Here is a 24,238-nt window from a genome sequence, read left to right on the forward strand (position 1 = left end):
CTCTTTGCCTTGCACCAAACACCTCTAGGAGTGCAACCCTCAGCCTCTCTTTGCCTTGCACCAAACACCTCTAGGAGTGCAACCCTCAGCTTCTCTTGGCCTTGCACCAAACACCTCTAGGAGTGCAACCCTCAGCCTCTCTTTGCCTTGCACCAAACACCTCTAGGAGTGCAACCCTCAGCTTCTCTTTGCCTTGCACCAAACACCTCTAGAGTGCAACCCTCAGCCTCTCTCTGCCTTGCACCAAACACCTCTAGGAGTGCAACCCTCAGCTTCTCTTGGCCTTGCACCAAACACCTCTAGGAGTGCAACCCTCAGCCTCTCTTGGCCTTGCACCAAACACTTCTAGGAGTGCAACCCTCAGCCTCTCTTTGCCTTGCACCAAACACTTCTAGGAGTGCAACCCTCAGCCTCTCTTTGCCTTGCACCAAACACCTCTAGGAGTGCAACCCTCAGCCTCTCTTTGCCTTGCACCAAACACCTCTAGGAGTGCAACCCTCAGCTTCTCTTGGCCTTGCACCAAACACCTCTAGAGTGCAACCCTCAGCCTCTCTCTGCCTTGCACCAAACACCTCTAGGAGTGCAACCCTCAGCTTCTCTTGGCCTTGCACCAAACACCTCTAGGAGTGCAACCCTCAGCCTCTCTTTGCCTTGCACCAAACACCTCTAGAGTGCAACCCTCAGCCTCTCTTTGCCTTGCACCAAACACCTCTAGAGTGCAACCCTCAGCCTCTCTCTCTGCCTTGCACCAAACACCTCTAGAGTGCAACCCTCAGCTTCTCTTTGCCTTGCACCAAACACCTCTAGGAGTGCAACCCTCAGCTGCTCTTTGCCTTGCACCAAACACCTCTAGGAGTGCAACCCTCAGCCTCTCTTTGCCTTGCACCAAACACCTCTAGGAGTGCAACCCTCAGCCTCTCTTTGCCTTGCACCAAACACCTCTAGGAGTGCAACCCTCAGCCTCTCTTTGCCTTGCACCAAACACCTCTAGGAGTGCAACCCTCAGCCTCTCTTTGCCTTGCACCAAACACCTCTAGGAGTGCAACCCTCAGCCTCTCTCTCTGCCTTGCACCAAACACCTCTAGGAGTGCAACCCTCAGCCTCTCTCTGCCTTGCACCAAACACCTCTAGGAGTGCAACCCTCAGCCTCTCTCTCTGCCTTGCACCAAACACCTCTAGGAGTGCAACCCTCAGCCTCTCTGCCTTGCATTTGGCTGCATTAATTCCCTGCCTCCACAGCACCTGGGGAGGTGAGAAATGCAATTAACAGAGCAGAGACTGAAAGAGGAAGCTGGGATGGAATGGGAGCAGCCAGGTGTGAAAGCACTGCAAGCAGCAGAGCGCAGGCTGCAAGGACAGGAGGTGGAGGTGCCACCCAGCTCACCAGGACATGAGGGTCCCAGCATGTGGGGAGTTAATCCTGACAGCTCACCCAGCCAGTCGGGGACAGAGGAGTCAAGCAGATTAGGAGCTAACAGGGATCAGTCTCTCCAAGGGGTCAAAAGGTACACCCAAAAGCAGCAGCTTGCTTCAAGAGCAGTGTGGGCAGCGGGGCAAGGGAGGGGATTCTGCCCCTTGGCTCTGCTCTCCCCAGACCCCACCTGCAGTCCTGGGTGCAGTTCTGGAGCCCCAAGCACAAGCAGGACAGGGAACCGTTGGAGCCAGTGCAGAGTGGGACACCAAGATGCTGAGAGGGCTGCAGCAGCTCTGCTGTGAGCACAGGCTGAGAGTTGGGGCTCTGTAGGCTGGAGAAGAGAAGGCTTGGAGGAGACCTTGGAGTGGCCTTGAAGGATCTGAAGGGAGCTACAGGAGGGCTGGGGAGGGACTATTGACAAGACCTGGTAATGAGAGGAGGAGGAGGAATGGGTTTGAAGTGGCAGAGGGGAGATAGAAACTGGATGTTAGGAAGAAGTTGTTTGCAGTGAGGGTGGTGAGACACTGGCACAGGTTGCCCAGGGAGGTTGTGGAGCACAGAGAGGGAGGGTGAGGAGACACTGGCACAGGCTGCCCAGGGAGGTTGTGGAGCACAGAATGTATTCAAGACCTCCAAGATCATTAAACCCAACCATGGACCCTAGGTAGGTGTAGAAGAGGCAAAACTAAGCTAAGTTTCCTCCCTGTGCTGCCCCAGCAGGCTGGCAGGCCATGGGCACACTTTCTACTTAGTATTCTCTTAACAGCAGTACATTTTCCACTCAAGTGGACAAAACCAGCCCAGGGACACTACCTGGCAGCCCTTCTTATTTTTGAGACCCTTCCAGCAGGCATCTCATAAACCAGATTTGGGCTCTCCAGTTTGCTGAGATGCTACTTTAGGATTATCTGAAGCATCACAGAGAAGCCACACAGCTTAAGCCTGGTCCCTCAATAAACAGCACTGCCCTGTGCTGCCCAGAGGAACCCTGCAGGCTTCCTCCCACCTTGTCTTGAGCCCTCTGCCACCTGCACACAAAGCCTGCACAGGTCATCCCAGGGCTTTCCAGCAGGGATTCAGCATTGATCCCTAATGGGGAAGGCTTCATTTCCCCACACTGCTGTCCCTCAGTGCTAGGAAAGAGTTTAACTAGCAAAGAGTCTCCTTCTCTGGAGCCTTTCCAGGCCTGTCTGGATGTGTTCCTCTGTGATCTGAGCTAGATTGTGTGGTCCTGCTCTGGCAGGGGGCTTGGACTCGATGATCTCCTCAGATCCCTTCCAACCCCTGACATCCTGTGAGCCTGTGAACTTTGGTGGTTTGAGAGGATGTCTATCAAAAATACACATTTCAGCAAGGAAAATGCCACAGTGCAGCTTTAGGGCCACAAGTCCCTGCTGTGACCTAGCAGCCAATAAAGGCTGCAGAGGTTTGCAAAGAATCCATCTGGTGCTGCTTTGCAGAACAGGAGCAAAATGAGCTGCAGAAGAAAAGCTATATGGGGCATGGGGGGGGGGGGGGGGTTTGATCCCAAAAATACTCACAAATGGACATTGACTTAGCTGAGAATTAGCTGCTGAGCCCTGCAAAGGTTAGGCACATTGAAGGCAGTTTGGAAGCTCTCTGCAGCTTGCCTCCTGCAGGCTGCTACAGTGGAGGGAAGCTGAGAGCCTGCAGCTGCTGACGTCAATGGGATAAAGGATACCAAGCCCTGAACTCACCTGGGTCTGCATTGCCCTTTCCAGCCAGCCTGCCAAGCTTTGGGAAGCTCAGGTGGCTGCTGGCACCAGATCAAGTCCACATTCTGCAGGACCATCAACCCCCTCCCCAGAGAAAATAACACACCACAATGAAGAGATTGAGTTGCTCAGGATTGCCTCTGCAAGCAGAGCCTGCAACACCACTGCAGTTCATGGAGTCATGGAATGGGTTGGAAGAGACCTTCAAGATCAGCCAGTTCCAAACCCACTGCCATGGGCAGGGACATCTCCCACCAGCCACAGGTTGCTCAAGGGCTCATCCAGCCTGGCCTTGAACATCTCCAGGGAGGTGGTGGAGCACAGAAGCACAGAATGTGATCTTTGATCCCATTCTGTGCTTCTGTGCTCCACCACCTCCCTGGCCAACCTGTGCCAGTGTCTCCTCACCCTCCCTTTCTGTGCTCCACAACCTCCCTGCCCAACCTGTGCCAGTGTCTCCTCATCCTCCCTCTCTGTGCTCCACAACCTCCCTGGCCAACCTGTGCCAGTGTCTCCTCACTCTCCCTCTCTCTGCTCCACAACCTCCCTGGCCAACCTGTGCCAGTGTCTCCTCACCCTCCCTCTCTGTGCTCCACAACCTTCCTGGCCAACCTGTGCCAGTGTCTCCCCATCCTCACTCTCAAGAATACCTTCCTCATCCCCAGCCTAAGCCTCCCCTTTTCCAGCTTCAATCCATCCTCTCCCCTCCTGTCACTCCCAGCCCTTGTCACAAGTCCCTCCCCAGCTCTCCTGGAGCCTCTTCAGGTACTGGGAGGTCTCTAAGGTCTCCCTGGTGCCTTCTCCAGGCTGAACAGCTCCAACTCTCCCATCCTCTCCTCATAGTAGAGGTTCTTCAACCCTCCTGTGGACCCACTCCAACAGCTTCCATGTCCCTCTCATGCTGGGGGCACAAGTGGGCACAGTGCCCCAGGTGGGGTCTCATGAGAGCAGAGAAGAGAGGCAGAACTCCCTTCCCTCACCTCCCTGCTGAGCTGTGTGCCCTGGCAGCACTGAGCTGGCTCTGACCTCTCTTCCAACGTGTGACTGCTTTAAATAAACATTAATGGAGCCAGGCAAAGGGCCTGGGGCCAGGAGAGTGTCTCTGGAGCTAGAGGTTAAGGGCCTAGATTAAACTAGAAAGTGAAGTCATGTGGCTCTGGGAAGAGGTCAGGGACTTGCTTAACTGGAGCTTGGCACCAGAGGGGTATGTGGCAAGCTGAGTTGGTAAGGGCAGAGGCAGCCTTCTGGCTTGCCTTGGCTGGGGTTTGCTTGTTTCTCTCTCTTTCTTCCCTGAGGAAACAGGGACTCAGGGAATTCTCTTCTCATAGACCATGCTGCAAGTGTTCAGGGTTAACTTCCCCTCTTCAGCTTGGGGGGAGCCTCAACACCTCAGTGCCAGCTGGAGCTGCTCCTTCACAGCACCACAGACTCACAGCATCACAGAATGCCAGGGGCTGGAAGGGACCTCCAGAGCTCAGCCAGCCCAACCCCCTCTGCCAGAGCAGCATCTCCTAGAGCAGAGCACACAGGAACACATCCAGGCAGGGTTTGGATATCTGCACAGAGGGAGACTCCACAGCCCCCCTGGGCAGCCTGTGCCAGGCTCTGGCACCCTCACAGGGAAAAAATTCCTCCTCCTGTTAACATGGAACTTCCTCTGCCTCAGCTCCCACCACTGCCCCTTGCCCTGGCACTGGCATCCCCCAGCAGAGCCTGGCTCCAGCCTCCTGCCACTCACCTGCACAGCTTTAGAGCCACTGCTGAGCTCACCTCTCAGCCTCCTCTCCTCCCAGCAGCACAGCCCCAGCTCCCTCAGGCTCTGCTCCTAACAGAGCTCTTCCATTCCCTTCAGCATCTCTGTGGCTCTGTGCTGGACTCTCTCCAGCAGTTCTGTGTCCCTCTTGAACTGGGGGCAGTGCACAGGTCCAGAGCACAGCAGGCTCCATGTGCATAGGTGCTTGGCCTCAGCATTTGATCTGACCCAGCCTAACCCAGTCCCTGAGCCCTGCCTGCAGACACACAGGCCATGGGAGGTTGCTGGGCTTGGCTCTGCCACAGCTTCACAGAGTTGTCTTGACTGGAAAAGACCTCTGAGAACATCAAACCCAAACCATCAGAACAGGACCTGGAGACCACAGCAGCACCTTGCAGCTGCAGAGTACCCACAGAGCCCTTCAGTCAACTGCTGTGCCACTGGGAAAGGAAGCACAGATAGGATTAGGTTGGAAGAGACATCAAAGCTCAGCCAGTTCCAATCTCCTGCCATGGGCAGAGACACCTCCCACTAGAACAGGTTGCTCAAGGTCTCATCCAACCTGGCCTTGAGCATCTCCAGGGAGGTTGTGGAGCACAGAAGCACAGAATGTGATCAAAGATCACATTCTGTGCTTCTGTGCTCCACAACCTCCCTGGGCAACCTGTGCCAGTGTCTCCTCACCCTCCCTCTCTGTGCTCCTCACCCTCCCTGGCCAACCTGTGCCAGTGTCTCCTCACCCTCACTGTAAAGAACTTCTTCCTTACATCCAGTTTAAATCCCCTCTCTTCCTCTGCCCTGCAAATCCCTTCTGCCTTACTGCTTCTCCAGCCACCTTCCTGGGAGGGAAGGGGGGGGAAGAGCTTGTTCAGTGCACCCAAAGGGTTAAAGCACTTCAGAACTCTCCTTGGTTTTCCCTCTGCTTAAATCACCTGAAAGTTTTGACAAGCAGGATTGCCCAGACAGATGTGTTGACATGGCAACAGCTCCAAGGAAACAGCCTGGCAGGGATAAGGAGCAGCTGGCCTCAAGTCATGGCAAGGTGCTGCAAGCAAGAAGCTGCAGCAGCCACTGCCCTGCCTGTGCCCCCCTCCCCAGCCCTGGTTGTGCCCCCAGCCCTGGCTGCCAGTGCCCTGCCCAGTGTGAATAATTCACATCTCTCTCTGACAGCCTCTAACACAGCTGCAGTGACATGAGCAGAGCCAGCAAAGGCTCAGCTGCTCTTCTGCTGCATTAATACTGCTGGCCTCCTGCTTTGGCTCTCAGCAAGAATGGCCAAGGGAGGAGGGGCAAGGTTAAAGCCAAGTTTGCTGCTGGTGCTGGTTCCAGCTATTGTTCTCCTGTGGTTCCTGTTGTTGTTCCCCTTTTTACCCCTGAGACATTCAGAGCTTGCAGTCTGCAAGGCTTGGGAAGCTGGAGGAGGGCAGGTTGGGACTGGAGAGGAGGAGATGAGGGTGAGGAGACACTGGCACAGGTGGCCAGGAAGGTTGTGGAGCACAGAGTGAGGAGACACTGGCACAGGTTGCCCAGGGAGGTTGTGGAGCACAGAGAGGGAGGGTGAGGAGACACTGGCACAGGTGGCCAGGAAGGTTGTGGAGCACAGAGAGGGAGGCTGAGGAGACACTGGCACAGGTTGCCCAGGGAGGTTGTGGATCACAGAGAGGGAGGGTGAGGAGACACTGGCACAGGTTGCCCAGGGAGGTTGAGGAGCACAGAAGCACAGAATGTGATCTTTGATCACATTCTGTGCTTCTGTGCTCCACAACCTCCCTGGAGATGTTCAAGGCCAGGTTGGATGAGCCCTTGAGCAACCTGCACTGGTAGGAGATGTCCCTGCCCATGAGATCCCTTCCAACCCAGACCCTTCTCTGAACACTACCAGCTCTGTGGGCCTGCAGCTGAGGACCTGAGTGATGAAGTTGTCAGTTCTCAACAGAGAGAAGCTGTTGCTAGCTGAAAGACAAAATTGCTTTCTTGGGGGGGGGGGGAGTTCTGGATAGGTGCAGTACCCAGCCCTGAGTGTCTCCCTGGGGAATTATCCAGCTCCTCACAGGTGTACAGGTGATGCCTCCAGCTTGCTGCACAACTCTTCCCTCTCTGCAGTGGTGTCAAAGCATTGACCTGCCTGAGGAGGAGCTGCTGGAGTCGGTACAGCCATGCCTGGAAGACTGCACCTTACAGAGCACAGACAGGAAGGGATCTAGCTCTGGAAACTGAAACTCTGCTCTCTAGCCAAGGGTGCAAAGGGCTCTGCAAACATGAACCAACTCAACATTCCTGGCAGAGAAAGCTTCTGCTCCATTTGGCAGAGCTGCTCAGCAGCAGGGTGAGCGACATGACCTCCAGGCTCACAGACACAGGTTTCACTGCAACCCCTAGCCCTGCCTGCCCTGTGAGGTGAACAACACTGCAGGGCTGGAAGCTCCTGAGCTCTTCTCTCCACCTAGAGGTAAGAGAACAAGGCATCCACACTCACCCAGCCTGAATAAAGCTCCCATCCCATGGCAGATCTGATGCCCTCACTGCTCATGTTCTTACTGATCTCTTTCACTGCCTTGTTTCTCTTTTGAAGACAACACCACTTAGCACCAGGTCTGGCTGGGCAGATCTGATGCCCTCACTGCTCATGTTCTTACTGATCTCTTTCACTGCCTTGTTTCTCTTTTGAAGACAACACCACTTAGCACCAGGTCTGGCTGGGCAGATCTGATGCCCTCACTGCTCATGTTCTTACTGATCTCTTTCACTGCCTTGATTCTCTTTTGAAGACAACACCACTTAGCACCAGGTCTGGCTGGGCAGATCTGATGCTCTCACTGTCCATGTTCTTACTGATCTCTACCCAGCACTCCACTTTCACTGCCTTGTTTCTCTTTTGAAGACAACACCACTTAGCACCAGGTCTGGCTGGGTATAGAATCACAGAACCAACCAGGTTGGAAGAGACCTCCAAGATCATCCAGTCCAACCCAGCACCCAGCCCTAGTTAATACTCAGAATACTCAGCACCTGCTTGCATGAGTAGGTCAAAGAATGAAGGTCCTTGATGCTGTGAGCAAAGAGGCTTTAAGACAACCTTTGGTGCCCACATTGTGTGAGCAGGTCCTTGATGCTGTGAGCAAAGAGACTCTAAGACAATGTCAGGGGCTGGAAGTGACCTCAAAAGCTCATCTGGCCCAGCCCCTCTGCCAGAGCAGGATCACTCAGAGCAAGTCACACAGGAATGCATCCAGATGGTTCTTGAACATCTCCAGAGAGGGAGACTCCACAAGCCCCCTGGGCAGCCTGTGCCAGGGCTCTGTCACCCTCACAGGGAAAAAAATCTTCCTTAGGTTCACATGGAACCTCCTCTGCCTCAGCTTCCACCCAGTGTCCCCTGGCCTGGCACTGGGCATCACCCAGCAGAGCCTGGCTCCAGCCTCCTGGCACTCTCTTATGAGCAGAGAGGCTCTAAGACAACTCTGGTGCCCACACTGCATGAGCAGGTCCTTGATGCTGTGAGCAGAGAGGCTCTAAGACAACTCTGGTGCCCACACTGTGTGAGCAGGTCCTTGATGCTGTGAGCAAAGAGGCTCTAAGACAACTCTGGTGCCCACACTGCATGAGCAGGTCCTTGATGCTGTGAGCAAAGAGGCTCTAAGACAACTCTGGTGCCCACACTGCATGAGCAGGTCCTTGATGCTGTGAGCAGAGAGGCTCTAAGACAACTCTGGTGCCCACACTGTGTGAGCAGGTCCTTGATGCTGTGAGCAGAGAGGCTCTAAGACAACTCTGGTGCCCACACTGTGTGAGCAGGTCCTTGATGCTGTGAGCAAAGAGGCTCTAAGACAACTCTGGTGCCCACACTGCATGAGCAGGTCCTTGATGCTGTGAGCAAAGAGGCTCTAAGACAACTCTGGTGCCCACACTGCCCTGTTGTGGTTCACCCACCCCAGCTTTGGGAAACACCTCCTGTACTTTGAGGTCTTGGTGTTAGGTTATAGGCTGGACTTGATGAGCTCAGAGGTCTTTTGCAGCCTCAATGATTCTGGGATACCTACAGCAAGAAGCCCTCATGCCAGCCATGCCCTTCCCAGCAAGCTGAGCAGGCTCCAGGCACTGAGCTCACACACTCAGAGGTCTGGGCAGGGTTTTATTCCCTTGGCATTGCTGCCATGAGACAGAGGAGCTGCTCCCTCCCCAGGAACACAAATGAAGCCTCACAGAATCACAGAGCAGCCTTTGTCATTGATAATTAAATATTAACCTGCACTGTAATGGAGTTGTTAATTATAGCATCTACACATACTTAAATCCACTGTTCCTCACATCCCCTCAGAACTGCTCATTAATCACTCACCAAGTCAACCCAGAATCACCTGCAGAGCTCCCTTTAAACACTGCAAAGGATCACTGGCCAGAGAGGGATGCAACTAGCCCAAAGCCTGCCCCCCAGAACAAGCTGCCACAGCATCCCTGAAGCTACTACCTGGCACTCTACCCCTGCACAAACTGCAGAATCACTTCTCCTCCCCCCAAACCAATCTGCCTCCTGTCATCACAGGCTCACAGGGTGTCAGGCATTGGAAGGGATCTAAAGAGCTCATCCAGTCCAACCCCCTGCCAGAGCAGCAGCACACAATCCAGCTCAGGGCACACAGGAACACAGCCAGACAGGCCTGGAAAGGCTCCAGAGAAGGAGACTCCACAACCTCTCTGGGCAGCCTGTGCCAGGGCTCTGGGAGCCTTCCAGTCAAGCAGTTCCCCCTTGTGTTGAGCTGGAGCCTCCTGTGCTGCAGCTTCCATCCATTGCTGCTTGTCCTATCCCAGGGAGCAGTGAGCAGAGCCTGTCCCCCCCTCCTGACCCCCAGCCCTCAGATATTGATAAGCATTGATTAAACCCCCTCTCAGGCTTCTCTTCTCCAGCCTAAGCAGCCCCAGGCCCTCAGCCTCTCCTCACAGGGCTCATTGCTGTCTACAACTACCTGCAGGGAGGCTGTAGCCAGGTGGGGTTGGGCTCTGCTGCCAGGCACCCAGCAACAGAACAAGGGGGGACAGCCTCAAGTTGTGCCAGGGCAGGTTCAGGCTGCATGTTAGGAGGAAGTTGTTGGCAGAGAGAGTGATTTGCATTGGAATGGGCTGCCCAGGGAGGTGGTGGAGTCAGCATCACTGGAGGTGTTTAGAGGAGGCTGCAGGAGGCACTTAGTGCCATGGCTTAGTTGATGAGAAGGGTTAGGTGCTAGGTTGAACTCAATGATCTCAGCTCTTTTCCAACCTGCTCTGTTCTGTGAGTCTCTGATCCTGCAGGAAGGCTGCAGGAGGACTTCATGAGGGTGCCCAGAGCCAGGCCAAGGGGCAGTGCTTTGAAGCTGAGGCAGAGCAGGGTTAGACTGGAGCTGAGGCAGAGCTTCTTCAGCATGAGGGTCGGTGGGCTGAGGGTGGTTTCTCTTCCCAAACTCCATCCTTTCTTGAAGCAGATGGGGCTGAAACACTCCACACTCAGAAGAGAGAACCAAAACATGACCTGGCAGTCAACAGAAGGCTGCCACAGCCTCATCTCTGCCGAACACCCACATGGCACTGCCACACAAACAAGAGCTGCCAGTGTGGGAGACTCTGGGGCAAGATTCCAGCGAGGCAGGAGAAACAAACAGCAAACCAAGAGAGCAGCAGCATCCTGACAGCTTGCCTGGGAGAGTCAATATTGACTGGGGAAGCTGGAAAAAGCCAGCCCAGCCTCCTTTTTGGGGGAGGGCAGCCCTGGCACGGTGGAGCCCTCCCGAGTTAGCAAGCTCACTGCTTACAAAACACTGCAGGTCTCTTAGCAGGCAGTGCTGGCAGGTAGCACTGGGCAGCTGAGCTGCACAACGCCTCCATTCACACAAGGAGGAGTCCCAGAGTCTGCCTCATGCCTCTAGAGAGTTAGCTGGAGACAGGCAAGGAATTCACATGACACCAGGGACCAGCAGGACTGGGCTCTCTGCACACCTCCCTGTCCTAGCAGTGGGAGCAGGTTCCAAGCAACAGCGCTCCAGCAGAGCAGGAAGCTACACCCAGCTCCTCCCTGGACCCTGCTCTGCCCTCTTTTGTCAAGGAGTCCCTTCAAGAGGTTGAAGGACTCAGCTTTTGCCTGCAGCAGCTTTCCTGAGCAGTTCTTTTGCTGCCCAAGCCCCAGCAGCACTTGGGTACAGCTGCTGGAGACCTGGACAAAGCTATTCAGGGCTCAAACCAAGCAGAGCAGCACAGCAACAGCTCCCATCCCCACACTGCCAGGAACAAAGTCCACAGGGCTGCATCTGTGAACTCACACTAAAACCCACTCAAGTTCACACTCCTTTTAGCAGTGCTCTGCAGGGTGGCTGCCAGGCAGCCAAAGCAAAGAGAAGGGTGTGAGGGGGTTGTAAGGCAGCCCTGGAGCCACCTGACTCCAGCAGACATCACAGCCACTCTCACAGTGAAAGCCCAGGCACACACAGACTGCTGTGCTGTCACTCAGCCACCCAGCAGCCATGCCAGGGCACAGGGGACACTGCAGAGGACACCACACACTGGGTGATTCTGTGCTCCACAACCTCCCTGGGCAGCCTGTGCCAGTGTCTCACCACCCTCACTACACAGAACCCTTCCCTAACATCTAGTCTGAATCTCCCCTCTGCCACTTCAAACCCATTCCTCCTCCTCCTCCTCCTCCTTTCATTACCAGACCTTCTCAATAGTCCCTCTCCATCCCTCCTGTGGCCCCCTTCAGATCCTGCAAGGCCACACCAAGGTCTCCTCCAAGCCTTCTCTTCTCCAGGCTGCACAGCCCCAACTCTCTCAGCCTGTGCTCACAGCAGAGCTGCTGCAGCCCTCTCAGCATCTTGGTGGCCTCCTCTGGCCTGGCTCAAGCAGTTTCATGTCCTGCTTGTGCTGGGGGCTGACTGTTAGTTCTCCTTGCAGAGATGCACTGTCAGTCAGTGTCAACCCTCTGGAGAGAAACAACATCCAGACATCATCTCAATCAGGCAGGAAAGGTTTCTGGGCTGGTTTAAGCAAAGGAGAGGACTCACTTTGCTTTGCTTTGCTAGAAGGCTCCAGTTCAGCTTCTCATTTCTGCTGCACTCTAGCAAAGAGAGCATCCCCCAAGGAAGGGAGAAGGGAAACCCTCGGCATGGGGGAGTGGCACCAAGCTCTCCCACTGCAAACCTTTCTGCTCACTGCAAACCTTTCTGCTCACTGCAAACCCTTCTGCTCACTGCAAACCCTTCTGCTCACTGCAAACCCTTCTGCTCACTGCAAACCCTTCTGCTCACTGCAAACCCTTCTGCTCACTGCAAACCTTTCTGCTCACTGCAGGATTTCAGGCAGGGCACTCTGCCCTCACTCAGTCCAGCAGCCAGGATTTGAAGGCAAGAAGCCTGCAGCTCTCTGGCCTCATGCATGCCAGCTACAGGCTCCTTTACCCCTCTACGAGCCTGCAGCATGTCCTGGCTGTTCTCTGCCTGTCTCACTTTGTACAGACAACAACACAGGATGCAGCTGTGCAGCTCTGGGGCTTCTGCCTACAGCAGAGCATTACCTGACAAGTGCAGGTAAGAGCAGCAGCCCTGAGCTCTGGCAGAAAGCTGAGCCAAATCCTGTGGATCTGACACTGAGTGCACAGAACACAACCTCAGCTCTGCAAGAGAAGATAAAGCACCCCCCCAGCTAAAGCTGCTCATGGCACACAGCTGCAAAAGGCAGAGAGCAGCAGCACAGGCAGGAGGGTGGCAGGAGTTTGTGTTGGGTAGATTTAGCATGGGGGGAAGGTTGCTGCTTCACTTGGAGGGGGAAGCTGCCAGCCTCGACTGAGGCAGCAGAGCTGCTGGGCCATCTGGGCCCACATGGACTACCTGCACAGCCCAGAGGCCTGCTGCAGGGCTTCCTGAAGCTGGCATTTGGCAAGCCTTAAACCTCTTGCTCCTCCAGGAAGGCAGAGCAAGGCTGTGCTGCCATCCCTGTTTCTTCAGGCACTGCAGGGTGTTGATGGAGCCAAGCGGGGACCTGGACCCAGCATCTCTGCTTCAGCTCCTACCTCCACACTGGCTCTGCCCAGCTGCTCATTACTGCTGTTCTCCCAGCCTGGCATTTACCAGCCTGCTGACATCTCATTAGCACAGCCAGGACTTGGGATGCTGGAAGAGCAAGGAGGATGAGCTCAGGTGGGAATTAGCAACAACAGCAACAACAACATCATCAGGGGCAGGCAGATTCTGGAGAAGCAGAGATCCCTTTTTCTTGCCAGCTTCCCTAGTGAGGAGCCAAAGAGAAGAGAATGGATATTTATAAGCAAACCTGTCTCTAAGGCAGCAGTTTCCAGAGTCTAATAATAGGCTTTGGACTTGTTTATGGCATGATTCAGATGGCATTGCATAAAGATGCTGGAGAGCTCCTGCCTGTCCCCAGAGCGTATTCCTGAGAAGTTGTGAGTTAGAGGAGGGCCTGAGCCCAGCTGCAGTGGATCCAAGCCAGCAGGGTACTGGCACATTGTGTCCCTTCAGAGGTGCAGTCAGAGCCAGCAGGGATGCTGGAGCAAACTGTGTTGTGCAGAAGCACAAAAGCCTCCTCCCTGAACCAGTCACCCATCTGCCCCCTGCCTTGGAGCAGCAAGGGAAGCAGCCAGGGAGCCAAATAACTGCACCTCTTGCTTTGCCCCTTTGGTTTCTCACAGCTGGAGCAGCACTAAGCAGAGCCATGGGGAGGAGAGGCTGAGGGAGCTGGGGGGGTGCAGCCTGCAGCAGAGGAGGCTCAGGGCAGAGCTCATTGCTGTCTACAACTACCTGAAGGGAGGCTGTAGCCAGGTGGGGTTGGGCTCTGCTGCCACGCAGTCAGCAACAGAACAAGGGGACACAGCCTCAAGCTGTGCCAGGGCAGGTTCAGGCTGGATGTGAGGAGGAAGTTGTTGTCAGAGAGAGTGATTGGCATTGGAATGGGCTGCCCAGGGAGGTGGTGGAGTGGCTGTGGCTGGAGGTGTTGCAGCCAAGCCTGGCTGGGGCACTTAGTGCCATGGTCTGGTTGGTTGGGCAGGGCTGGGTGCTAGGCTGGGCTGGCTGAGCTTGGAGCTCTCTTCCAACCTGCTTGATTCTATGTGGATGTGGTGTGCTGAGGCAGGACTGCACCTGCAGCAGTGGCAGCAATGCCAGGGCTGTGGCAAGCTTCCTGCCCCAATGCCAAGGTGAAAACCCAGCTCTGCAGATCACTGCTCTGCCTTGACCACCACTGGGCTGCTGACAAACCAGACCTGGGTAGAATGGGCAACTGCTTATTAACTGCCCACGAAGCCCACATCCAGGGGCCCTGTTGTTGTGTGTGCCTGAGTCAGGTTCAAGGTGTTGCAAGTGCTACTTCCCCAGCCACGGAGGAGGGGAGGAGTAGAAAACAGGAAAGGTCAAAAACAGCCTCCTCTTTGTAGCAGGGAGCAAACAGGGCTGTGGTGTGCAGCACAAAGCAGCACCTGGACAGCATGTTCTGGGGCAGGGGAATTGCAGTGATCCACTCTGCATCCTGCTGCTTGCTGTGCAGAGAGTCTTTGCCACCAGCCCACAGCAACACAGGGCAGAGGCAACTTCACAGACTCATAGAATGGTTTAGGTTGGAAGGGACCTCAAAGCTCAGCCAGTTCCAACCCCCTGCTATAGGCAGGGACACCTCCCTCTAGAACAGGTAGCTCAAAGTCTCATCCAGCCTGGCCTTGAACACCTCCCTGGGCAACCTGTGCCAGTGTCTCCTCACCCTCCCTCTCTGTGCTCCACAACCTCCCTGGCCAAGCTGTGCCAGTATCTCCTCACCCTCCCTCTCTGTGCTCCACAACCTCCCTGGGCAACCTGTGCCAGTGTTTTATTTATGGTTCCCTCTGGATGGAGAGTCTGAGCAGGAAGACAGCAGAGGACTGCACTGATAAAGAGGTTGTAGCCAGGTGGGGTTGGGCTCTGCTGCCAGGCACCCAGCAACAGAACAAGGGGACACAGCCTCAAGCTGTGCCAGGGCAGGTCTAGGCTGGATGTTAGGAGGAAGTTGCTGGCAGAGAGAGTGATTGGCACTGGAATGGGCTGCCCAGGGAGGTGGTGGAGTGGCTGTGGCTGGAGGTGTTGCAGCCAAGCCTGGCTGGGGCACTTAGTGCCATGGTCTGGTTGGTTGGGCAGGGCTGGGTGCTAGGTTGGGCTGGCTGAGCTTGGAGCTCTCTTCCAACCTGGTTAATTCTGTGTTTCTATGATTCTAAGAGCCCTGCTAGGCTGTGATGCTCTCTCATCCTGCCCATCCATCCTGACCTTTTTTTCTGCTGCTTAGCAGCCCCAGCTGGAGTTTGCAGAGCAGACAGATGGGGCCTCATTAGTACCTCTCCAGGCAAGCAGACAGAGACATGTGCAGCTACTCCTGGGGACATGCACTGAATCTCAGCAGGGCTGGGCTGATGCTCAGGTTCTGACAGATGCTGGAGGGAAAAGAAATTCACAGCTCTTCCCTCCAGCAGTGCCTGGAGAGCTGGGAGCTCAAACCCACACAATGTCATTACCAGGACCTCTCTCTACTGCTACTTTGAGCCCTCCTCACAGCCACAAAGTAAATACACAACCCCCTGGCTCCAGACCTTCTGTTGGATGCGAGGTGCACCCCAATGCTCTGCTTCTGAGCTTAGCACAGGTAGCAAGGAAAGAGCTGCTACCAGCAGGGCCACAAGCAAGAAGTGTCTAAGCTTTGAGTTCACTAGAGGCAGGGGAGAGGAAACAGCAGATCCCTTCAGTACCAGCCAGAGGCTGCATGGGCTGCTTTAGAGACCATCTCCCCACCCTGCTTTGCAGAACTCTCACTGGAACACAGCAAGTGAAAGCACTTCCCTGTCCCTGTGCACACAGAGGTTGTCTCTGGTGTGACAGAGCAGCTGCCAACACCTCACAGAGCTGCCCAGCTGTGTGCAGAGCTGCCAGTCACACCTGACAGCTGGCCTATGGCATTCCCACCTAAGCCAGCCTGAAGCCTTCCCAAGCCTTGATGCTGCCTTCAACACTTCATTCACATCCAAGGGATCTGCCCCACACACCTCAGCACCTCTGCCCCTGCCTCTTCACAGCCTCTCTCCACTTCTGGCTTCTAAGAGTTCACTTCCAATCAGTGATAGGGACATAGGAATCAGTGCAGCCTCAGCTGGTCTGCAGATGGCACCAAGCTGTGTGGCACAGTCACTTGCTAGAGGGCAGGGATCCATCCAGAGGGACCTGGACAGGCTGCAGAGCTGTGCCCAGGCCAACCTCATGACATTCAACAAGGCCAAGTGTAAGGTCCTGCACCTGGGTGGGTGCAATCCCAAGCACAGCTCCAGGCTGGGTGGGGAATGGCTGAGAGCAGCCCTGAGGAACAGGACCTGGGGGTCTGGGGTGATGCAAAGCTCCACAGGAGCCTGCAGTGTGAGTGCAGCCCAGACACAACCCTGTGCTGGCTGCAGCAAGAGCAGTGTGGGCACAGGGCAAGGGAGGGGATTCTGCCCCTTGGCTCTGCTCTCCTCACACCCCACCTGCAGTCCTGGGGGCAGTTCTGGAGTCCCCAACACAAGCAGGACATGGAAGTGTTGGAGCCAGGCCAGAGGAGGCCACCAAGATGCTGAGAGGGCTGCAGCAGCTCTGCTCTGAGCACAGGCTGAGAGAGTTGGGACTGTGCAGCCTGGAGAGGAGGAGGCTTGGAGGAGACCTTGGAGTGGCCTTGCAGTGTCTGAAGGGAGCTACAGGAGGGCTGGGGAGGGACTATTGACAAGGTCTGGGAATGAGAGGAGGAGAAATGGGTTTGAAGTGGCAGAGGGGAGATTGAAACTGGATGTTAGGAAAGGGTTCTGTGCAGTGAGGGTGGTGAGACACTGGCACAGGTTGCCCAGGGAGGTTGTGGAGCACAGAAGCACAGAATGGGATCAAAGATCCCATTCTGTGCTTCTGTGCTCCACAACCTCCCTGGAGATGTTCAGCACCAGGCTGGATGAGGCCTTGAGTGACCTGTTCCAGTGGGAGGTGTCCCTGCCTACAGCAGGGAGTTGGAACTGGCTGAGCTTTGAGGTCCCTTCCAACCTAAACCATTCTCTGATTCTGTGATTTTCCTACAGAAACAAGACAAAAAAGCTTCAAATAGGGGGGGAAAAAACTGAGTCAAGGACAGCTTAAGTATCACCTCTGTGGAAATTCAGATTGCATCAGGTTGGAAGGGAGCCTCTGAAGTCAGCAGGGACACCTCTGGCACCTCAGGGATGCAGTGCCCATTAAACATAGAATCAGTCAGGGTTGGAAAGGACCCCAAGGCTCATCCCGTTCCAACCCCCTGCCATGGGCAGGGACACCTCACACTACATCAGGCTGGCCACAGCCTCATCCAGCCTGGCCTTAAACACCTCCAGGCATGAGGCTTCCACCACCTCCCAGGGAAACCTGTTCCAGGCTCTCCCATGGTGAAGGACAAACCTCCTTAGCATCATGTTCTAGTCCAGGGGTGCCCTCTTCTGACATGCCCCAAGCCCAGGCAGGGCTGATGGCTCAGGCATTTGCAGGTGAACCACAGGATGAGGCAGAAAAAGCAGGAGCAAAATTGCCATGGACCACAGACAGGCAGCAGCAAACAGCTCTGACAAAAGCAGCCTGAGAGTGCCAACATCACTGCTGCTGCTTCCTCAGGGACCCACAGGCTGGATGACTCCAGACAGGGTGGAATTGGCAGGCTCTCAGCATGTGAGCTGTGAGGAAAGCCATGAGGATACCTCCTTTCCCAGAGCTAGCCAGCAAGGAAAGGAAAAATCCTTTCTCCAAAGACAGAGAGGAGACCCAGGTTTGGTCACATCAGCTCTCCCTGCCTGAGACAGCCCTAGGAAGAGAATCCAGTTGAAGCAGCTCAGCAGCTTCTGGTTTGACTCTTTACTCACCAACCACAAGCCCTTATTTGGCTTTTAACAGAGATGACAAATGAGCTGCCCCAAACCTGCCTCCTCACAGTGAGGTCATTTGTTTGCTTTCATTAGATTTGGAGAGTCACAGAATGGGTTGGGTTGGAAGGGACCACAAGCATCATCCAGTTCCAACCTCCTGCCATGGGCAGAGACACCTCCCACTAGCCTGAGGCCTCATCCAGCCTGGCCTTGAACACCTCCAGGGAGGTTGTGGAGCACAGAAGCACAGAATGTGATCAAAGATCACATTCTGTGCTTCTGTGCTCCACAACCTCCCTGGGCAACCTGTGCCAGTGTCTCCTCACCCTCCCTCTCTGTGCTCCACAGCCTCCCTGGGCAACCTGTGCCAGTGTCTCCTCACCCTCCCTCTCTGTGCTCCACAACCTCCCTGGCCAACCTGTGCCAGTGTCTCCTCACCCTGTCAAGAACTTCATCTCCAGCCCAAATCTCTCCTCCTCAAGCTTCCTCATCAGAGCCAGAGCAAAGAGCAAACTCCACCACCAGAACCCCCTCCCCTCAAGCTTGCTGGCAAAAGCACAAAAGCAAATTACAAAGTACCTTTGGAAGTGGTTTTGGTCTGGATGCAGCTCCACTCTTTGGTACAAACTTCTTTGCATTCAAGAAGTCACATTCTTCACCCAGCTGAAGCTGAGCCAGGCAGGCAGCTCCTGCAGCCAGGCTCTGGTGCACACTCCTTGGGCTTGTGCTGCTCACTCCACCAGGTCTGTGTTTTTCCTGCTGATCTTCCTGGCATTGATGGCTTTTGGCTTTACCTCAGCACTGCAGAGAGCACAGCAGCCCTGACCTGAAAAGATGAGGGCAGCCCCAGCATTTGCTAGCATCAATCTCACCTGTGGCTCAGCCACACCATGAGCAGCTTCACCTCCCTTCCAGTGGTCTCAGCTGGGACCAATATTTGGTCTCTTTGCTAAATTCTCTGCCCAGGGCAACAATTAAGTGCTTGCAGGGTCTGGCTCCTTTATCTGCTGCCAGGGAGGCTGCTCAGGTGATAAAGACACTAAACGAGGAGCAACTTGTAGGCAGGCTCCATGTGTGAGCTCAGATCGAGTTGTTAGGTGGAGGTTTTTGCAGCACTGAGGCTTCCTACTGAAATCAGCATTAAAAGGTGATCTGCTCCTGTCATCAGTGAGAGAAACCCAATCCCTGGCTTCCCAGACAACAAAAGCACTCTGCTCCCATTAAAACAGGCAATTGGGAGCTGGGGTTTTCCCCCAAAAGCATAGCTTCAGCCTACAAAGTGTCTCCTGGACACTTTTAAGGGGCTGAGAGGAAGGCTGGGGACAGAGCTCTGAGCAGAGCCTGTTGTGACAGGACAAGGAGTGAACTCAAAGAGGGAGATTCAGATCAGGGAGAAGAGAGTTCTTCACCACGAGGGTGCTGCAACTCTGTCCCTGGTTGCCCAGGGGAGTGGTAGATGCCCCTCCCCTGGGGTCACTGCAGGGTAATTTGGGCTCTGGGCAGCCTGCTCTAGCTGCAGCTGCCCCTGCTGATTGCAGGGGGGTTGAACTAGGACCTCAAAAGGTCCTTTCCAACCCAAGCCAGTCTGTGATTGCAGAGCTACCCCTCCGTGGGGCACCCTCCTTCCTTCCTGGGGAGTCAGTGCATTTCAGATCATTTTCTCTCAGGTGTCCTCCTCTTTTCCTCTTCTTGTTTTGGTTTTGTTTTGTTAAAATAAGGATTCCCAAACATTGTTACCTGAAAAAAAATGCCCTAGGGAAAAAAAAACATAGATGAGGCTAGTGGAGGGGCAGGAGAAAAGAGAGAGGCTGAGCTGGACTTTCCCAGTGCCAGGCTGCAAGCTGGAGCAGAACTTCAATCCTGCCCTTCCTTTTGATTTTCCACTTTCCTCTTCCCTGCCACGACAGCTAATTACAGAGGGAGCAGCAGGGATAATGTGCTTGTAGGTGGCTGCTGGGTTTCCAAATGGTTTCTTCCCAACAGGTTGTGTGTAGGCAGAGCAGAGGCCTGGCACTGCCAGCAGCTGATGCACCCTTTTGACAGCTGGCAGCTCACAGAACCAAACCACTTCATGGGAAACCTTTATTAGGGACTCCTACAAGCACAGCCTGTCAAAAAGAGAGCTGGAGATGGCTTCGAGGGCAGCTGTCCAAGAGGGTCAGCAGAGGATTTGGAGTTGGCTGCCCCAGGGGGTGTTGCTACCCTCCCATTTTCCTCCTGGTGTGCTTTGACCTCCGGGATTTCAGAATGGTGTAGTTTGCATACCAGGTGTACTGCTCCGACAGCAGGGGGATGTAGAACGCTCGCAGCAGCCTCGAGGACCTGAAAGCAGAGAGAGAAACAGCAAAGCATCGTTAAAGTGCTCCTTCGGCAGAGTGCTCAAAGGGACACAAGGGAGGCTTAGCAAAAGGGTTGGGCTGATGAGTCAGCCTATGACATGAGGGACGCTGCTGGGTCAGGGATGTAGAGGCAGAGAATCACAGAGGCAGAGAATCAGAGCATCACAGAATCAGAGAATCACAGTCAGAGAATCAGAGCACCACAGAATCACAGAGGCAGAGACTGATAGAATCAGAGCATCACAGGGGCAGAGAATCAGTCATAGAATCATAGAATCAGAGCATCACAGAGGCAGAGAATCAGTCATAGAATCATAGAATCAGAGCACCACAGAATCACAGAGGCAGAGACTGATAGAATCAGAGCATCACAGGGGCAGAGAATCAGTCATAGAATCATAGAATCAGAGCACCACAGAATCACAGAGGCAGAGACTGATAGAATCAGAGCATCACAGAGGCAGAGAATCAGTCATAGAATCACAGAATCAGAGCACCACAGAATCACAGAGGCAGAGACTGATAGAATCAGAGCATCACAGGGGCAGAGATTCAGTCATAGAATCATAGAATCAGAGCATCACAGAATCACAGAGGCAGAGCATCACAGAGGCAGAGAATCACAGTCATAGGATCACAGAATCAGCATCACAGAATCACAGAGGCAGAGACTCAGAGAATCAGAGCATCACAGAGGCAGAGAATCAGTCATAGAATCACAGAATCAGAGCACCACAGAATCACAGAGGCACAGACTGATAGAATCAGAGCATCACAGAGGCACAGAATCAGTCATAGAATCAGAGCATCACAGAATCAGGCAGAGAATCAGTCACAGAATCATAGAATCAGAGCATCACAGAAGCAGAGAATCACAGAATCACAGTCATAGAATAAGAGAATCAGAGCATCACAGAATCAGAGCATCACAGTCATAGAATCAGAGCATCAGAAGATCACAGTCATAGAATCAGAGTCACAGAGGCAGAGAATCAGAGAACCAATCATAGAGCATCAGAGGATCACAGAATCAGAACCACAGTCATAGAATCAAAGTATCAGAGAATCAGAGTCACAGAATCAGAGCATCAGCATCACAGAATCACAGAGGCAGAGAATCACAGTCTTAGAATCCCAGAATCAGAGCATCAGAGAATCAAAGGACCACAGAGAATCATGAAATCATTTCAGCTGGAAATCCCTCTAGGAACACCCAGCCCAACCAGCAACCCACCCCCACCATGGCCACTAAACCCTGTCCCCAAGTGCCATGGCCACACATTTCTTGAACCCCTCCAGGGATGGAGACTCCACCACCTCCCTGGGCAGGCTGTGCCAATCCCTGACCCATTTCCACTTAACACCTCTAGAAGTTCAAGAACATGAAGCTCAGTCCCATTTTCTCCTCGTTGGTGGGACCAGAGCTGGTTTGTGCCAGCACCACCAGCTGAAGAGCAGCAGCCTGCCCCAAGCTCTTCAGCCCACTAACTGTTCCAGCAGGATTAAGGGGGAGAGAGGGCAGGAAGGTTTTGTAACTCCTGAAAGAAACTTAGATCCTGGATATCTGCCCAAAAAAGCAGCCAGCAGAGCCCCGTGGGCCTTTGGCATCACACAGACAGGCAGGCCCTGTTTCTGAGGGCATGCTGTGAAGATGAAAGACAGCAATGGTGCATTTAGCTCCTGGCATCTCCTTTCTAGCCAATCTTTCTGGCTGCCTTAATCCTCCACACACGTCTGAAGGGCAGATAAAAGCTTTGCTAGGCGCTGGCACTCTGAAGTGGTGCTCTGGTGCTGCTCTCCTGTTGAGGGCATTGAATTCAAGAGGGCTGAACTGCTCCAAAGCCTCCAAGGCAGCTTGCTGCAGGCTGCCAGCCTTCAGTCCGTGCCCTGCTGGTGCTCTAAGCTGGCACTTCACAGCACTTCACAACAATTGGGCCAGCGGAGTGCTCAAGCATGGAGGGTTTAATGGCTGCATCAAAGGAGCACCTTTTGTTTGGTGGCTAGTTCCTGGAGCTGTGCTAGCTGTGAGCACATTTCAAACGCAGGCATTCCCTTGCTGAGCAAACTAACAGAGAGAAGCCAAGTTTCAGTGGATGCCCTTCAGCAGCAGCACTAAACCTTGCTAGGGGCTTCCAAAATGTGAAATCAGAGCTGGGCTGAGTCTTGCTTCCTCAGCACTGAAGGTTATTCTCATTCCTCTCTTTAACATCAACTTATAGAATCATAGAATCAGGCAGGGCTGGAAGGGAGCACAAGGAGCAGCCAGCTCCAACTCCCCTGCCATGCCCAGGGACACCCTACCCTAGAGCAGGCTGCACACAGCCTCAGCCAGCCTGGCCTCAAACACCTCCAGCCATGGGGCCTCAACCACCTCCCTGGGCAACCCATTCCAGCCTCTCACCACTCTCCTGCTCAACAACTTCCTCCTCACCTCCAGCCTCACTCTCCCCACCTCCACCTTTGCTCCATTCCCCCCCACTCCTGCCACTCCCTCACAGCCTCAAAAGTCCCTCCCCAGCTATTTTGTAGCCCCCTTCAGATCCTGGCAGGCCACAAGAAGGTGACCTGGGAGCCTCCTCTGCTGCAGCCTGCACAGCCCCAACTCTTCCAGGCTGCGCTCACAGCAGAGCTGCTGCAGCCTCTGAGCATCCTCCTCGCCCTGCTCTGGACACTCTGCAGCATCTCCACATCCCTCTTGTCCCAGGGGCTCCAGAGCTGGATGCAGTACTCCAGGTGGGGTCTCAGCAGAGCAGAGCAGAGGGGGAGAATCCCCTCCCTGGCCCTGCTGGCCACACTTCTGCTGCTGCAGCCCAGGCTCTGCTTGGCTTTCTGGGCTGCAAGTGCACACTGCTGGCTCCTGCTGAGTTACCTGCTGGTAAGCTACCAACCCCTGACAGACCTGAGTCTAATTTTGACCACAGAAAGCTTGGAAAAGCAGCAGCACTCAAATGTGATTTGGAATCACAGAAACGTTTGGGTTGGAAAAGGCCTCTGAGATCACCCAGTCCAGGCATCAACCCACCACCACCATGGCCACCAAACCATGGCCTCAAGTGCCATGGCCACAGGTTTCTTGAACTCCTCCATGGATGGGGACTCCACCACCTCCCTGAGCAGCCTGTGCCAATCCCTGACCACTCCTGCAGCAAAGAAATATTCCATAATCTCCAACCTAACCCTCCCCTGGCACAACTTCAGGCTATTTCCTCTCTTTCTGTCACCTCACAATAAGGAAAAGAGCCCAATCCCCACCTCACTCCAACCTTTCAGGTCTCCTCTCAGCCCTCTGGAGCAGGCTGAGTGGGCAGGGAGGGGGGCACACAGGTCCAGGATGCTGAGCAGTGCCATTCACACAGCCTTGCTGGTGGCACAGCCCAGGTTGTGCACACCCAACTCAAGCCACTTTCCCAGGAGAAGGTTGGATTGTGTCTTGTTTGCTGACTGCAAGGCAGCAGAGGCTGCCTGTCAAAAATGCAGTCTCAAAAACAATGGCAGGAAGTGGCCCTGTGACCTCCACCTCCCTGGAGGCTTCTTGCAGCCTCACTGCAAACTCATCAGAGGACAAGCAGCAAATCATCTCCTGCAGCCTGGAGTAAAAGAGCACCCAGGAAGGGGCTGGGCACAGCTCCCCTTGCAGTGCCACATGACCACCATCAAAGGCAGCCTGAGCAGCAGATGGAGAGGGGGTTCTGCCACTTTGCTCTGCTGAGACCTCACCTGGAGGTCCAGCTCTGGGGCCCTCAACACAAGGAGGACATGGAACTGATGGAGCAGGTCCAGAGGAGGGCCACCAAAATGTTCAGGGGGTTGTTGGAGCAGCAACTTGCTGGTGGAATAGAAACTCAGGCTGGCCACAAGCACGAGGCTGCTTCCTCTGCTGCTGCTGCTGGCTGCATGGGAACAAAGCCCTGAGAGAGCCCCAGGGCTGCTGGTGCACCTACAGCTCAGCAAGTCAGGAGACAGCCTCTGCCTCCTCTCACCTGCCTCTGCCAGGCTCAGCAGCCTCAGACAGCAGATGGCATGTGGAAGGGGCTGGGATGGCAGCTGCCAGGGGATAGAGACACTCTTCTATTTGCATGTGCCCCCCCGAGACTGGCAGTGTCT

At 54.5% G+C, this 24,238-nt stretch overlaps 1 protein-coding gene across 1 annotated transcript in view; it reads right to left on the reverse strand.

The window, feature by feature from the left end:
* Positions 1-19,863: 19,863 nt before the first annotated feature.
* Positions 19,864-24,238, reverse strand: part of ALG9 (ALG9 alpha-1,2-mannosyltransferase) — a 34,724-nt gene continuing 30,349 nt past the window's right edge. Inside the window, exon 15 of the mRNA XM_064173302.1 lies at positions 19,864-20,117. Coding sequence (XP_064029372.1) covers positions 19,994-20,117 — 124 coding nt within the window. The 3' untranslated portion in view covers positions 19,864-19,993. The remainder of the gene's footprint in view (positions 20,118-24,238) is intronic.

This window comes from Pogoniulus pusillus, chromosome 38 (genome assembly GCF_015220805.1).
Source record: "Pogoniulus pusillus isolate bPogPus1 chromosome 38, bPogPus1.pri, whole genome shotgun sequence".
Taxonomy (NCBI): Eukaryota; Metazoa; Chordata; class Aves; order Piciformes; family Lybiidae; genus Pogoniulus; species Pogoniulus pusillus.